The following is a 17,338-nucleotide window of genomic DNA, read 5'->3' as shown; positions in this document are numbered from 1 at the left end:
ACAAGATAAATACCTGTACTTGACCGTTAGCACGAGATTCTGCAGCTAGACATACATAAGTTACAGCAGGCTGAGTAGGCCACTGAGGAAAGAGTCACAAAACAACAATGTAGTGTACCAGGCGGATAATGCTTCTTCCAGGTTGGGCAAATATGATCCTCTTGTTAAGCAGGACAAGGTGATGGTGATAAACCCTGCAACACCGGTTCATTTGCTGTAATCACTCATCTCATCATTCCTAGATTCGTCCTCTGTTCCCACCAGTAATTTGGCAGGTTACAGAAGCAACGGAGTTCTTTCCCCAGCTGGCTGCTCCTTCTGAAAAAACTCTTTGATGTGTAGCAGCTTGTTATGGATCCTCTCTCTCAGGGGAGGGATATGATGGCTAGGGTCTAAAACATTGGTGCTTCTGCGCTCCCTTTCCCGCTTCCAGGTGAGGTAGGGGTGTGGCGGGAAGGGCACTTCACTCCTCTCTCGGCGAAGCTGCACGGTAACTCCGCTGAGGGCCAGCATTGCCCACACGGACAGGATAATGAAGTCTAGAAGACAGACAAACAGATCCCTGTATCAAAGCAGGACATTTTCTCCTTTCCTGAGCACAAACACTACCAAGTTCAGCAACAGAAAGGAATGCAGTATTGTGTCTCACACGCCTTGAGTGTACCCATGCAAAGGCAAGAACACACAGGGCATTGAGATGAGCCTGTTCTGCCACTGTATTAATCCTTCTGACTGTCCACTCTGCAGACTCAGGAGCAAGGTGTCAGTTCAAGCCCAAGAAGCACCTTTCACAAGGGCCTCTGTTACATAACTGCTGGAAGAGAAGGTGGAAGCCTTCAAGTTTACCCCACATTGCTTTTGGAGGACTAGAATCTGCCACCCAGGTGTTAATGTGACACTACTTGCTATGTTCTCCTTTCAGCCCTTCCCACCCTAAACAGTCACTGCTTACAAGGGAACCAAAGAGGCTGCAGTTTCTTTTTTAAAAAAAGAATCTGAAGAGCAGTACTCACCATTTGTTTGAAAAGGCACGTTGGTGTAAGCTCTGCTGAAGTAATCATTGAGGACCCTTCTGAGTAGGTTTAAGGTAATGTAAGCAAGACTTGTGTAGACATAGCAAGCAATAGCTAGAATCACTGCATAAGAGCCTACTATTCCAGAGGCCAGTATGTTCAGCTACAGAGGAAGACAAACACACAGCTTTAGGAGACCGAGAAACACTTTATTCCCCACCTCCTTAAGGCAGCATTTTGTATCTGTTCTTCCACAAGAAGTTGGCTGCATGTGCCTGTTACCTAGGCATCTTCAGACAGGAGAAGTTGACTAACTGCAAGTGTCAGTGGAGGCTATGTGCAACATCAGAGCCATGCCTCTGCTTATGGGCCATTTAGCACAGGCAGGGCTGAACAGGAGCTGCTTAGAGCTGGCCCTGTGCTGAGCTCCACAAAGGCGCGTTAAGTCTTCTGTACGTGTCCCACAGGACTACATTTTACATTAACAAATTGGACACCCCTTCCACCCTCCTCCTGAGGTGACAGTGAAGATTACTTACAATTCTTGGACAGCCAACAAAAAGCACTGGAATCAGCAAGGTTACAGAAGAAAAGGTCACCCAAAACACAACATCATCACGGAAGACCCTGTAGTCTCCTGCAAAGACACCATATTCCACATGTAACTTGCAAAAAGGAAATGTGTTGCTAAGTAGCAAATGGTTAGGGTCAAGCTTCTCCCACAAAGATCAGAAATCTAGAGTACAGTGTTGAAAAGCTTAGCTTTTGAGCTCAAATGCTGATTAAGATATGATGTAACAGTTACTCAAGACAAGAACAGAAAAAGACTGTCCTCAGTTGAGTTTAGGTCCTGTACTCAAGTTGGGACAGCACATCTTGTCCATGAGAAAGATTTTTTGATAAGGTATATGTTAGTTATCTGAATAATTAGTACCAGAGTACTTCTGCCCTATGCAAAGCTATTTATTGCCTATATAGGGTTATAACCTACAAAGCTGTATCTGCATAAGCATAACTAATACCATGGAAGTGCCACAAGGCAACAAACTCTTTTGGCTTCAGAAAGAGTAATGAAATCACTCAAACACTACTTTGGTTCCCCTGTTTTCTAAGGCCTGTCAGTTAAACAGAGAGGACAAGCTGACCCCCATCTAAGTCACTGTTTTACTAATGAGGAGCAGCCAGGGACTGCAATGAATTATCACAGAACTGTGGCTTGAGTCAAACACAGACAACTGGAGAATGAAATACTGGTTCACCAAGGGATCTTAGGTAGAAGAATCTCAAGATTCAAAATTACAATAGAGAAAGAAGTGTGGCTGATGCTCTGATATCCCTGAGGGATTCCAGCTTAGCAGCCTTTGCTTGCTGTTAAGGGATTTGACTGTTGTTTCTCTCTTAGCAAGGCCATCCCAAAGATCCTGAAGAAGTCAATCCAACTGCAAATACAAACTTGACTCTTATGGAACCATGATGAAAGATGGCGGCAAGAGGTCCTCTTAAATCATGATGCATTTATGCCTGAAGCCTCCAAGTTATATTGCAGATTTTCCACTGTAACCTGCTCTGAATATAGCATTCAAGACAGCAAGTGCTTGCCTGGAGCAGAGCTGGCATCAGACTGCTGAGATGGCATGCAGCTCAGCAGGAAGAGCCTCAGTGAGTTCTCTGCAGAATAAGCAGTTCCCTTTTCCCACCAGTGCAGGTTCTCTAAGTAATTTTTAATTACAGCACGCCTGAAAGGCTTCAGGTACACCTCTAATCCTCCCAATTCTAGAAAGGGAAAGTCAAACATCACATTAAGATAAACCAGATAGCAACATTAATTTTGAAACCTTGCAGCGTGCCCCTAATACTGCAGGAACGCTCCACCCGGGAGCCTGCATTGCAACAGAGTATCTCAGTGCATACCTAGTGGAGTAAAGAAGATCATTGATGAAAAGAGAAATCCCAGCACAAGTCCAATAATAAACATACAGAGTAGGACAGAGCCAAATCTCCACCAGCTTGCAACCAGGAAGAGCCCTCCAACAATCCCGGCTACTGCTGTCAAAACAAGGCGCACTGAAAAAGAAAAGGGGAGTTCCAAACTAAGAGTTGTGGTAATGCTCTGATGCCTTCAGTTACAGCAATGGTGTACCCAGCAGCTTTACTTACACACTTGATTTTGTTACCTAATGAAAACCTTCTGACAGGAGCCCAACCAGTATCAGTATTTGATGCATTTCACTCAGACTGCAGCCTGCAGCCCAGGGTGAGCTACTGAGAGTGGCACAGGACTGAAAGGAAAGCCCTGCTACTGTGTACATCAGCACCTTGAGTTCCCAGGGCAGCTGTGGTCACAACAGCTAACACATATGTATCAAAAGATTAACTACACAAAGTAGGACAAGTACAAGAGGAACTCATTTTGACAGACCTTCCACTCAATTTCACAAATGAAATCAGCACTTGATCCAAAACTGAGTTCCACCCACTGGGAAGGAAGCATGCCACAAGTTTTCAGAGTTTCTAAAAACTTGTATCTTCCTTGGATAGACACTGAAATTTGTTTTTAATAGTTGCAGCTATGAGTCCTGCATCACTACTGGTGGTGGAAGCAACAGTTACTTTGCTTTGTATTACTGTAGTCACAGTGCTAGATATCATCCTCCTATACATCTTAAGGCTGGCCAAGAAGCAGCACAACTGAGACTTTACAGATTTCATGGCAGTAATACTTTGTGAAGAGTCCTGACACAACTACTCACCATCGTAGCCAAGGCCAGTTACTCTTGTAATGAATACAAAGAAGAAGAATCCTGTAAATATGAAGCCCATGAAGAACAAGTCTAGAGAAGGGAAGAAAAAAAAAAAAAAAAGAGAAGTGCTTCAGAATGCTGTCACTGGTAGCACTTCACACCAAGCCCACTTCAGTACATCTTTATGTTACAACAGGGAAGGTACCTCAAAGCTCACCAGCCCAGAAGCATGAAAGGAAAGCCAGACAACACTTTGTTCAAGAAAGTGGTGCCCTCAAGCACTTCAAACAGTCAAAAAATGACTTATTTATATCTACGTTCCCAGCAGGCACCCTGTTTCTATGTTCTTGTTGAATACCAGAGACTACTTGCTCTGTACTTACAAGCTCTGAACCTGTTAGAGCAAAGCAGCGGTCCTAATTTGCATGTAATCACTATCAAGCGATTCCTTGCAATAACAGCACCGTAGATGTTCCAGCAAGTTACACCTATGTCATTCTAACCAGACATACAAGAAAAACATTCAGTACCTGTTTTCCAGAATCTGTGTCCAAAAAAGCAAGTGAAGAGACCAAGAACAGCAAAAGTAGTGAAGAATAATTTGGTAGAGAGTTTGCCTACACAAAAAGAGAAAACGTTACTAGAGCATTCTGCCTAGAAGTTCCAACAATAAGACTACGGTAAGGTCAGGAGTTGCTGTCACTGCATCTAATCGACAGCTTAATCACTGCCACTCCTTCAGGCACTACATAAGCAGAACCAGCAGTTATCTTGATAGGCTCTCCAACAGAATACTGAAGTAGCTCCAGCCTGATTAAGAAACCAAAAGCTTCCTCCTTATTAAAAAGGCTGAAGTTTCTGTAACAGTTAAGCAACTGTAACTTTCTGTCTATAATACTGATACAGCTTTACCTGAAAATTCTCCACTCAGCTTTAAAAGGGGACATTAACCATCTCTTAAAAAAGTAAGTCAGTGCTAGAGGATTAGTGACTTAGGCAACAGCTAACTGTCTTTATCACTGCAGCCTTAACCATAGTCTCCCTTTAATATACTAAATCTAACAAAGCATCATCAGCATCCCAGTATGGCTCACCTCTGCCTCCTAAGCAAAATTCTTACTGGAATTTAAGCTATTTGAAAGAAGTAAACCACATTTCCCTTATCTGAACTGAATGCACTTGACCTCATTTTTTTGTTTCTAGCTGTTGCAAAAAATCACCAAGTTTGAAAACAGTTACTCATGTTACAGCATACTGTAAGAAAATAATCTGGAGAAGAAATCTTACTTTATAAGCCACATCCTACCCATTATTCTTGTCGCTTTCACAGGCATAATGAGGGCAGCAGATCTGCTCTTCCACTCAAATTCTATCACTATATAACTTTGTACAAAACAGCACAACTCTGTAGTCATTTCGCTATTGCTGGCATTATCATCACACTTATTTTAGGTGAGTGTCACCTTGCAAAATATTTGTAGGTTACCAACTCCTGTTAGCACCAGCAGTCAGGAAAAAAAGTAGGTTAGACTCTAATCTGTCTGATGGTTTATTAGCTTAGTTTCACATGTGGCATCTGTAGTTCCACAAGTTACTTAAGATTACACGTCCAATCAAGTGGAAAAAGCTAGAGGCACTACAGAGTTGAAAACTATGTGTGTGCAAGCTACACATTAAACATCCATTAAGTTAGATATTCAGTTGCTAATAGCTCTCCTTAGTCTTATTTTATAATTCTAGAATTTCTTCTCAATCAAGAAGCAGACTCCATCATAAGAAGGAAGAAAGTGTCCAGTGTACAAACAACTCCTTCATATTCATAAAGAAAATAAACCTCAAAAGCACTGCATGCCATGTTGCTGCACAATAAGCTTGAAATGCATTGACAAGGACCCAAAAGTCATAACTTACTGAGAGAAAAGCAGTTATCCACTAGGTCAGCAAAGCTGCAGGCATATGTATGCACAGGTATGTATGCAGCAGATGTATTCCAAAGAGGATCCCACACTATGACGTTGTAGATCACACCTTGTCCAGGAAGTGATGAAAAGTAGACATTGGTCTTGTCATCAGTCGTCAGTGTCAGCATCTAGAACAGCAACGAGCGTTTAATGGCAAGGAACTGCTTGTCACTGTTACTGATGGCATGCTGATGTGCCCACACAGCTGAGGCAACACTCAGCACCTCAAGGAAGATGAGCAGCAAGAACTTCCATTGCGAGCCCTCCTGTTTGAACCCTCTTAGTATCACCAACTGAAGTATTAAAAAGGCTTACAGGACAGACTCCACTTCCTCTTGAAGCCTCAAAAAGCCAGAATCAAAACTCCAGGAAATTCTCCCACTCGTGTTTTGCTCCTCTCTATCTGAGGACACATCCTGGGTTCCCTTACAGTCTACTAACCCAGGCAAGGCTGCTAATTCTACACCTTAGCAAGACCAAGCAGGTTATGACTACCACAATTATCCCCTCTGTCCCTTCCAGTCTCTTTGCTGGCAGGTAGGTGAACACGCAGCAAATGTTTGTTTCTGCATACAAGATCTTTATACCACTCCAAATGGTGCCCATTTCTACTTCAGTTCCACTATACTCTCTCCCCTCCTCTTCCTTGCATTCCCTGCTCAACCCTCAGCATCTGAGGATGCCAGACACCAGCATCTATCAGGCATCACAGGAGACTATCCATCTTTGTCAGAGACGGCTCTATTTCTGGATTTAGAAGCACTCACTGGCAGCCTGGCTATGGGATGCTGGCCACGATGTCACTGAGGGAACACTGTGGTGAAAGAAAAAGTCACTGAAGTCCTAAGATAGTGCCACTGCCACGTGCCTGGCACACCAGTGCTTCAGACTTACCTTAATGCCATTAGCTTTGATACTTTGCACCTCAGACATCTTCCGTATGTGGCTCATGAGTACCACCTCAGAGAGCTCATTCTCTGGTAAGAAGTACTGGTAGACATCATAGCGCAGCCGCCACCTGGAGTTCTGACCAGTCCCCGAATCGCAGGATGGTGGGTTTGCTCCTCTACAATTAGAGAAAGTTCAGCTACATGCCCAGCACAAGCCCCCAGATCTTAACATAAGCTTTCCTGTCTGCATTGGCAGTATTTGGCTTCTGCTCTTTAGAAGCTAACACCAGCAGTTAATTCAAAAGCAGAGTGCAGGTGTTTGTGAGCACCAACTACAGCGGTATTACGCAGAATCACTCTGAAGCATGCAGGCAGTGTCTGTGCTGATACCTGCCTTCCCATTTACAGAGGCCTTCTACGAGTTGCCAGAAGCAGCCAGCAGAAGAACTCCAAGAGGTCACAACAGCAAATATCACAGCATCACTGTTTGCTTTTCCATGCATGCCAATACACAGCTCTGTATATAGCCTTGCTTATTCCCTATCTCCTGTGACAGCAGGCAGCATTCATGAAATAACGCCTTCTAACTTGAAATCTTGATATTAAACAAAACAATAGGTCATTATTGTGCTTCAATACCAGTAAAGGAATGATGAAACTGGCTATGATCTGTTTGAGGTACATTTGTGTCTAAAGTCATTATGGGGCACAGGGAGATACAGTATTTCCTAACCATTTGCACATCTGAAGTTACAAAGCCTCTCCCACAAGGCACAACTCAACTTATCTCTCATGTATTACCTCTCCCCCTTCTCTTTTTTCTCATTTACTTCTCAGTTTGTTGCAGGAAACAAGATCTCTGCCAGCAGCCTTTTCAGCAGAGCCTTGTTTTATGGTCTTGGCCAAACACAGGACAAAGGTCTTGATCAATGCACTGAAGTTTTTCACACACCTGGCATATCCCAAGTTTGCAGGGGCAAACTTGATATGTATATCAACCAATGTATAGTCTAGGTAAATATTCGGATCCACTTCCAAGTCAAATTCTAGATTGCAGCCTCCAGGAATAGGATCTAGAACACAGAAAAGTTAACTGTAGCAGTTTTCACTTCTCCCTTACACAGCATGAAAAAAGTTCTAAGACCTGAGCAATGTACACATTTGCAGGCATAACCTGCTTACTGAGCACATAATATTGGCAGGTTCTTGTCCTGCAGACACCACAAGTGACTTCACTGCAGTCTAAGACAGGTTCTGATACATATGCACAGCAGTTTTCAATCCTGTGGCTGGAGCTATTACAAGACCACACAGTGCATCCTATGCATGATTCAGTGGTGCTGAAGTTTTTTCAGCCGATTTCAAAGGATTTCTGTCATCTCAGTCATATGGTCTACACCACATAAGAATATCACCACTGAAAGGTCAACACTGCACTTCACAGCTTGAAAGCAGAACTGGTAACCCCTAACAAGGAAGGAGAGCATACCTTTCTCCATGTAGGGAACAGAGAGAGCTGTGCTAAGCACCTGGTTAGCATCCAGTGACCAAAGGTACCATGTACATACAGTCTGTTGAGGCCGAAGGATGGAAACCAGTCCTCTGTCCACTCCGGTTCCTGAGCTGTTCACAGATGGCTTCTGGACAGAAAAAGAATTACATAAACAAGCAGTTCTTACTGAGAAGATTTCTACCAGTCTCATGTATTATTGCACAGGAGTCACACTCCTGCCACAGACCTGCAGGGCACACACTTCAGTGCCAGTTGCTGCAGATGAGATATTCAGCCCTTAGCCAGCTGGTAAAAAAAGGAAGATGGGGGAAAAAAGGCTGTGGCTTCTGACACTGCACACTGCCCAGCTCAGGCTCAAAAAACCTCAAGTGATATGTCTGAGATTACTAAACAGTTAATAATCCCAAACAAGTTGCAGAGAAATCTAGGTAGTGGAAGTCTACTACTGCACAGCCTTGGAACTGCTAGCAGTGTTGTGAAAGGACTGGAATCTCTCTCAAAGCTGAGATGGCACTAAGGTAAATTCCAGGAACCAGAGTGCAGAAGCATCTCATTATCTCTACCAGAACAGAGATGACTATGACAGCTGGCTTAACCCTAGTCACACCAGACAAAAGTGGCTGGGGCCAGGTCAGCTACTAACCCAATCCCCACCATTATCACTGCTTTCAGAACCAGGGGTCTTGAGGAAAGATCAGGCAGTAATGGTAATATCACACTCATATAGGTGGAACAACAGGTTGACCTGCAGTCCTATCTATTTTTCAGGCTGGATAATGTGCTTTTGTTCAGGACTGCCACAGTTACCAGAGGCAATGCTGTAAGGAAGCACTTTGGACCTGGTAGACTTTAAGGTCTGGCTCAGCTTCATAATTCTAGAGGTAGGCAAATCTTAAAACCAGTACATCCATATTTATGTATTGCTGTCCTTTGCCTGGTAAGGACCATGAACGTAAAGAGGGTCTGAATTGACAGCAGAAGTTTCTACCAGTGGGAATCAAAGCTTGAACAGGTTTAACAGTAATACCTTAGCCCTGTAGTCCCAGCTATTTCTCCAGTACAAAGATGACTGAGCTGGGTGACTTGTGTTACAGGATATTGTAACTCTTGCTTTTCCCAGGACACTTCCTGACACTCAGTGTATTCTCATTTGGAAAATACTGATGGGAAGATAAAAACTGGAATGTAGTTGTCAGATGTCCATCTACTACCTGCAGCTTAGCCTATGTTTGCTCAAATACCACTTAAGAGCCTCACAGCATGCTTAAAAAAAGAAACTGGTATTTTAGATTGCATCCTAGTAGTGATGGGATAAACTGAGGCTGACATGCAGCAATAAGAATACTTATACTGTTGGCTAGAAGTAGCAGCCTTCACTGAAGTACCATAGAGGAATTTTTCCATGTACCACCAATAAGATTCAGGACAAACAGTTAGGGGTAGCGAGATATCATATCTGTACACCCAAGCCACACAAACAGCAGACAATTAAATATCCTGTAGTGATCATGTTTAACATATGACATACCTCCCAAATACTCATTATGAATCTGTTTCTAGTCTGACAGGCTGATGGATAGTCATCAGCAGTCACAGATCAAAAGCACCACTTCCACCAAAAACAGAGCTCCTTGAAACATTTTCAAGACAGTTATTAAAGCCATTCAGTTCCCAAAAATAGCAGCTCTAAATATGAGAAAGTTTTAGCTTCAGAAATGCTAAGAGCCATGCAGGTAAGATACGCACCAGAGCCAACTCCCTTGTTGAAAGAAAAGTACCACTTGAGAACAGAAATGACCCTCTTACCGTACCTTCTCAAAGGATATCACCACATCACTTTGCTGGGCATGTACTTGGAAAACCACAACAGTCACATTGCTGGCAATGTTCCTGATTACAGCTTCCACTGGACCGGTCTGGTTAAGTATCACATTTCTGAATTTTCCCAGGGAGAGCTCAAGAAGACCTGCATTACAAAAAAAAAAAAAAAACAACCAAAAAAAAACCAAAAATCACAAAACAAAACACCTTTTCATCTCAAGGGATCCATTTACCATGGGAAGCCTGAAAGCTTCCAGTAGCCTCATGTTAGTCAGCTGGGAACAGAGCAAGATGTTGCTTCATGTTTACTATCACCTTGCAAGCAATATTAAGGTTTCAGAGACTGCTATACGCAGAACTATACCTATGAGAGCAGGTGCAGCTAGAGAACTCACCATGCAGCCTGGTACTGGCCTACACTCATGGGGCAGGACTTCCCACTGGCAGCTCAGAATTTGACAGAACTGAGCTCATCAGCAAGACAGTGGCTGCAGCTGACCAGCCAGTGCAACCACCAGCAAGTAACACTCAGTAGAGTAAATACAAGATACTCAGGACTGTTTGCTCTTTGGCAAACGCAGGCCACTATGGTTGTATCAGCCAGTCAGCTTGCGCAATACTCGTTCGGCTTCCTGTGTGAATTCCTAGACCACAGGAGTCAACTTCTGTAGCAGAGAAAAATCTGTAGTACACATACTTACCTACTTTCAGCTGTTTCACATGTCTTTTGCTCCCATGCTATTCTAAACTACTAGGGCTCTTCAACCCCGACTTCTGTATCTAAAAATCTGTCTGGTTTTTCCAAGACACAACCAAGACTATTTCTTCTTACAGTGAGCACAACCCCCATGGTCCACTGCCATTTTAATTTAAAGAGAGCCACCTGATCTAGGATATAAGATTCTTTGAGAATCAACATTGGCTTGTCATTCAAGTCCTGCAAGAAAGTCTGGTTTCTCCCTGGCTGCACTGAGGTCTTGAGGGTCAGAGGATGTCAAGGGAGGAAAGAGAAGCTGTACAGAAGCCACAAGATTCTCTTGCTGGTGGTCAGTAGTCAGACTAGATGTTTGCAGAACATATACAATGCCTTTTAGGGTATTCCCTGAACTTCCCAACACGCATATGCAGCAGCCCAGCAGACCTAAAACTTATCAAGCCTGACGCACATGCACCGTACTTCCTCAATAAAACTGCCTCTTGTAAATGGCTGATACTGACAAGCAGTCCAACAGAAGCATAGAATAAGCAACATCACCATCCCATACACACTGTTGCTGACGACTCAGGTGGTCTCCCATACAAAAAAGGCAGACTACAGTCTTCTCAGACAGCCCTGTACCCAGTCCTCTGTACTCTCTTCCTGTCATTTTTCACTCTCCTCTGCCAAGAACTGGCATCTTTGGCCAGCTTCTCTGCCTGTTAGTGTTACATGAACGGAGGTGAGCTCCTGCCCTCCTGCTTCTTCCACTTTCCTCACAGCTGAGGCAGCAAATGAGTTAGATTTTCCTCTGCTTTTTAACTCCAACCCTTACATGCTCAGCCCCAAAATTTAATACCAGTACTGCGTTGCAAATAAAGCCGCAGCTGAAATATGGGGATCATAAGCCATTTAAGAGGAAAAGAAAAAAGATTCTCCATTTTTCTGTCCCATCACCTGCAGTTGTGTTAAAGTATAAAACATTTCCACTACAGTTCTCAAACAGTAATTCATATAAAATTAGAGCTATGAAGAGAGACCCCTTTGTGTATTCTTCAGTTTCTGATGAGTCCTTCAAGCAGCATTAAGATATCCTCCCCTTCACAAGGCCTCTGTCCTCCTTGGCTTTTAAGTTCCACAAGAAATGGAACTAGTAGGACAAATGCTAAAGAAGAGCATTCAAAAAGCACAGGCTATATCCACACACACAGGAATTTGGAGTGAAAGTTTAGAATGCAGGAAAAATACTTTTCATCAAGAGCTTCAGTGTGGTTTCCTGAACCACAGGACGTTTGCACTTAGATAAATGGTCTTTCAAGGAAAGAGCTGCATCCTCTCTATGCTTTACATCAAGGGGGATAAAACCTGCACTACTCTGTCTTGCTTCTTACCTCCCCTCTGTACTCATACCCAGAGGCCTCTGTATAAATAGGAGCAGATTTGCCAGCAAGACATGCAGCCACTACTTCAACGTGATCATGAGACACTAAATGTCAGAGGCACTCTCTCAAGTTTAATTAGCGTGGCAAATAAAGGTATGGTGTTCTACATTGCTTCACTGTTTGCATAATTGCTCCTAAAACAGTGCATGTGACCTACGTTTTAAACCAAAGTCTAGACAGAAGAGCATAGATTCAGGGTGAAGAACAAGAATGGCTACATCCATCAGACAAGTATTTTTCAGCTGCTTGTTCACAGGCTCCTTGAACCACACTTCTAGCTAGGCTTGAAAAATGACTAAAAGGAGAGTCCACAAGCACTGCAGAGCAGCAGAGCCTTGTTAGAAGTTTGCTAGAAAAACAATTGCTATGTGACCACGGACAGCAGAACTTTGAGACTCCTCTTTATTATTTGAAAAAGTCACTGGTAGTGTTCTGAGAAGGAAGCAGAGAGAGCAAGACAAGTTAACCAAGTCACAATTTATCAGGCCTACTGTTAACATGAGTTCTCAGACAGGCATTAGGCTACCTGAGCCATACAGAGTTTAGTATTGCCAGAGATGCTTTGGATGACAGATACAGAGACCTCCATAAACACATGGTACTGACCACAGCATGCAGGTTTCTTTGGGCGAGCTTGATCTCACTGAAGGTAGCGCACCAAACAGGACTGCAGGTTCAGCAGCACATGCAGCAACACTAACATCACCACAGAACTGAGCTGGTTGACCTAGCAAGTCAGCAACAGAGCCAGGAACAAAATCCAGGCATCCCAGCAATTTTTTTTTTATTGCTTCATTTGTTTCAAACAGTGGAGGTTTGGAAATGTTTTCCAAGATCCCCTCTCTCCCTCACTTTGCAGAGACAAATACAATAGTCACTGCATGTCAGAGCAGGTTTGTGTTAGACATAAGGGAGAAACCCTCACTACTGTAGATACTATCAACAGAAAACATACTTAAAGGAAGTCAGTGTTATACAAACTGAGCAACAGTAGAGCAAATATGTAGTAAGCATGCATTACTCTGCTAGCACCACTGATACTAGAATAGAAGCACAGATATTCAAACGTATGAAAGAACCGATGAGCAGAGGTGGACAACAGTCCATTGTCACTTCTCCCACGTGAAGGGCAAAACCAGTAAAGACAGCAAAGGAACTGAACCTCTCAGAGCTCTTCCAAGATCTGAAGTCCTTATTCTTAAAGAAAGAAGGTAATCAACTCTACAGAGGATGAGCATTTATTACCCTTTCCCTATAACATAGGCAGCTTCCTCAACAAGCAACAGCCAGCTTGAACCATTTCCCTTCTGCTGATTCAGTGCCAAGCGCTCAGCCTGTTCAGTGCTTTGAGTAAACCTCACTTCCAGCTCCAATAGCCAAGTGTGTCCTTTGGCATCACCGATAGACCAGCGAGCCACCTTACGTTCTTTGTGACACCCAGCAGTCCAACTGCCATTAAGAACCATAACTCACAGGGCCATGCCCAAGCAGGATGCTTGCCTCCAAAGAGGTTTCCCACAGAGAAAACACATTTCTACCCCATGCCAACCACGTTGCAGTGGATAAGCAGAATAACCTTACGTAAGTTTTAAGGTGCAAGTAGTCACATGAAGACATTTAATGAAGATGAAACACAAGCTTAAAATAAAAACTAGTTTGAGCTGGGAAAACATGAGTATACAGTTACCTAACAAAGTAAAGCCATCAGCCATATTATATCAGACCTGTAAGGGCATGCATACATGGATGCATTGCAGAGTCCTGCTACAAGGCCTTCCTACCCTAGTAAAACCCAAATAAAGACAGCACCCACCCCAAAAGCAGCAAGATTATTTAAGAAAGCTTTTGAGCTTTAGTTGCACATGTACAGAAATACACACTTAGCAGCAGTTAGATGCTTAAAATGGACAGCTCACAGAATGTGGCTTGTCACCAACTGCACCACTCCCATCCCAGGACTATTCTGTTCACCAAGCAAGAGATCATGAGATCTCCTACAGCCTGAAAAGTGAGACTCACCTGCTTACAGTTTTACTAAGACACTGATTAACAGACAGAACAAACAAGACCTGGTCTCAGTCACAGTGCTGGCACTGTTGATTCAGATGCCACCTGCACATCTAGGCAATAACACTTCAAGATGTAACAACTGTTCAGACAGCTGAATAACTTTGTGTGAGGCTCAACTTAAAAACATTGTCTCCACATAGACTAAACAGCTGGTACAAAACAAGTGCATCCAGATAAACTCTCTCCGAGAAGGGCTTAATCCTGACTGCACTATAAATTTACTTCAGTTTTTCCAACACTGAACAACCCTGTTTGGATGTAGCAAACGAGGCCAGTTGTGCTCCTGCTTTGGGAAGGTGCTCCCTGGAACATAACAAACCTGATACATAAAATACTTCTGCAGGAATGCTAAGTTTGAAGAGCAGCAGCCTATCAGAACCCCAAAGAGGTAACATAGGTCACCATGCACAGATTTTAATTATCAGTACTTTTAAAATTAAGCAGGATCTTCTAGTACCAGAAGAGAGCAGAGCCCACCCCTGCAAACCTGGTGTTCAAGACTGAATAACCACAAGACAATTTTGAATAAGTGAACCATTAAGCAAGTGTCCTTGTTTAGAGGGCCTAACGATCAGCACACAAGTTACACAGCTTATTAGCTTCTTATGATGAAAACACTCCTTACCCTCCCCTGCCCCCCAATTCTGCAAGGAAATCAAGCAACATGCTCCCTCAAGGCAAAGTTGTTAACTTAATCTCTTATTCATTTTGCCTTTTTACATACTGTAAAAAGAAAAAAAAAAAAAAAGACTCAACACATGACCCATTTTCAATCAAGTCTGGGAGACAAACTGCATGTCAGCATCTTTTAATGTACACATTAAGAATTAAAACCATTGTGCCCTCATTCTCAGACCTGCTTGCCACCATTAGGTGCCAAGCCCAAGCTTCTAGGGCCTGCAAGACACAGGAAACACTTGGCTTTCCACTTAGATCTTGGGCGTGAGACTGGGGTGAGGGTGTAAGATGAGAAGGGGAAGGAGAAATCTTCTAGAGACTGATTCCAGAAGGAGTCCTGCAGCCTTGCAAAGTATTCCAAGAGTTGATTTCTCCTTTTGGAAAATGAAGTTTCATTAGCAGGGAGTTTAAAAATTAAGAAAAACTAAGGAGGCTTACATCAGCCCTAACATAAGGGACCGCTTGCTTATCTCTGAACTATCTCTGAAAGGAAGTGAATTATTTTTTCCTTTATTTGAACAGCTAAGAGGTTAACCAGAAAAAAAAAATAGTTAGTGACTGTTAAATCATCACAAACTATACTTATCCCTGGATGCCTATTTTAGTCACATGGAGAAACACAAGGGAATTTAAAAAAAAAAAAAGTCCCATGCCAAATAAAATCAAATTACATCACCGTGACCAACAAGTAGCTTTAAGAACCAGGTTCCAAATTTCAAGGGCTTTCACCCAATTCCTCAGCTTTACGGGGACAATGACTTTCAACCCATAATTTGCAGGGTGCTTGTAACCCCCAGGAACCACTATGTGGTTAAAAAAAAATAGACCCTGTTATTAGACTATCTCATACGAACTCAGGGAGTGAATGCCGCCCTGTTTCCTTAGCAGTCCTACAACTCCAGACCAAACTCACCAGCCTGCACTGTAACATTGCAACAGCACAACTAAAATTAGCCCAGCGCACCCACCGAAGGGTTAAAGTCATGGCGCTCCTAACAATTCAGCTGCTAAAAAGAAAAATAAATACGGAAGACGGCTAGGGCTCTCCCTGCCCACATCAAAGATACATATAACCATAAAGGCGTACCTCTTCCCCAGCTGCACAGGCAGCTACATCTTCACTTTGATCTCCATTCTTACTCAACTCCCATGACAGCAGCGGATCGCCCCGCTGCCTGGATCGCGCCCACCCCCTAAGTAGCTCTGCAAGCCCGTCCCTAGCAACAAACCCCTTCCCCTCCAAGCCTTTTAGCCCTCCACACAAAACGCCCTCTCCTCAAAGCAAGCCCAGCTCCACCGACCCTCCGGCGGCCTAATGGCGGCCGCAGCCCCTCATCCACCCCCGCCCCGCTCCCCACTCACCTGAGGCGCCACCATTACGCGGGACCCCCAGGAGCCCCAGAAGCACCACGGCGCAGGGAAAAAGCCGCATAGCGCTGAGGGAAGAAGAGGAAGATGAAGCTGTAGAGCGGCCCGGAGGTATTAGGAGGGACTTCGTGCCGGGCGGGTCCTGTGAGGCGGGCGCAGCGCCCGCAAAGGCGGGCGCTGAGCCGCCTCACAGGACCCGCCCGGCAGAGGCGGGCTCCGCAAACCCCCTCACCCACCTGCGCGGGAAGACTGAGGTAACAGCTGCCATCGCAGACCCCCAACGGCTTTTATCCTCCGCCGGCTGTGCGGTGGGTGAGGAGCTTGGGAAGGTCAATGTTCTGGGTTTTTTGGTGTTTTTTTATTTAATGCAGCTGCTGGGGTGGGTTTGAGGGGGGTTGGGGGGGGGTGTAGTTTGGCTTGTAAACAGCGGTAAGAAATGGCATGTGCTCAGGCCACTCCCAAGAGCGTGGAGGAGATTCACGGGTGCGTGACAGTAGAAAACAGAAGTCAAATTAAAAGTCTTTTTCCTTGGGGGGGGGGGGAGCGGGGCAGGGCGGGCGTGTGCTTTCGCTTTGTTGTTTGGAGTCTCATTTATGAATTCATTTCATAACCTAGGCTCTAAAAAGCCCTTATTTTAATTTCCCTTTCCCCCCTCTTCCCGCCTCCCCCCCCCCCCCAGCTTGCTTCAGTCGCGTTTCTAGTTCAGATGCAGACGGAAGCTGTCAGTCTGGCATGAGAAGAGAGAGGAGTGCTGGTTCGTGTTTATACCTTTCACATATACTGGTGTTAAGTTCTTCCTGCCTTTGCCTATTACACTTAGGAAGGCAGCCTTCCTCCTTCAGTTTGCCGAGGTTAGTTTTTGCTCTGTTTGGCAAGGTTGATTCAGTAAGTCACAATCCATGAGGCACTGTTTTAGTGTTTGCCACTGTCATAGTTGACACCAAGTCACGCTTCATTCACAGCTCAGCACTCATGCTGCTCACCTGTGACTTTTGGTCACAATCAAACAGCACCCATGAGAGGCTTGTCTGGTGCCACGAGCCTTGATAATTCCAGGCTCAGTCTGGCATTCATCCAGCAAATGAAGTCCCAAGAAAAAAAAAAAAACCCAACCCATTGACTTCAAGAACAGTTGTAAACCCCT

At 44.1% G+C, this 17,338-nt stretch overlaps 1 protein-coding gene across 1 annotated transcript; it reads right to left on the bottom strand.

The window, feature by feature from the left end:
* Positions 1 to 176: 176 nt before the first annotated feature.
* Positions 177 to 16,258, bottom strand: TM7SF3 (transmembrane 7 superfamily member 3; the record flags this gene model as incomplete). The annotated part of the gene is made up of 12 exons (XM_084264823.1): positions 177 to 539; positions 1,014 to 1,176; positions 1,553 to 1,650; positions 2,925 to 3,077; positions 3,764 to 3,844; positions 4,285 to 4,371; positions 5,666 to 5,843; positions 6,610 to 6,781; positions 7,558 to 7,678; positions 8,095 to 8,245; positions 9,930 to 10,084; positions 16,189 to 16,258. The coding sequence occupies 12 exons, from the start codon at positions 16,256 to 16,258 to the stop codon at positions 277 to 279; spliced, it is 1,692 nt and encodes a 563-aa protein (XP_084120949.1). The 3' UTR covers positions 177 to 276.
* Positions 16,259 to 17,338: the final 1,080 nt, after the last annotated feature.

The sequence above is a fragment of the Gallinula chloropus genome (genome assembly GCF_964237585.1).
Source record: "Gallinula chloropus genome assembly, chromosome: 1".
NCBI classification, from domain to species: Eukaryota; Metazoa; Chordata; class Aves; order Gruiformes; family Rallidae; genus Gallinula; species Gallinula chloropus.
Note: the sequence above shows the minus strand (reverse complement) of the source record. Positions and strands in the feature narration are given on the sequence as shown.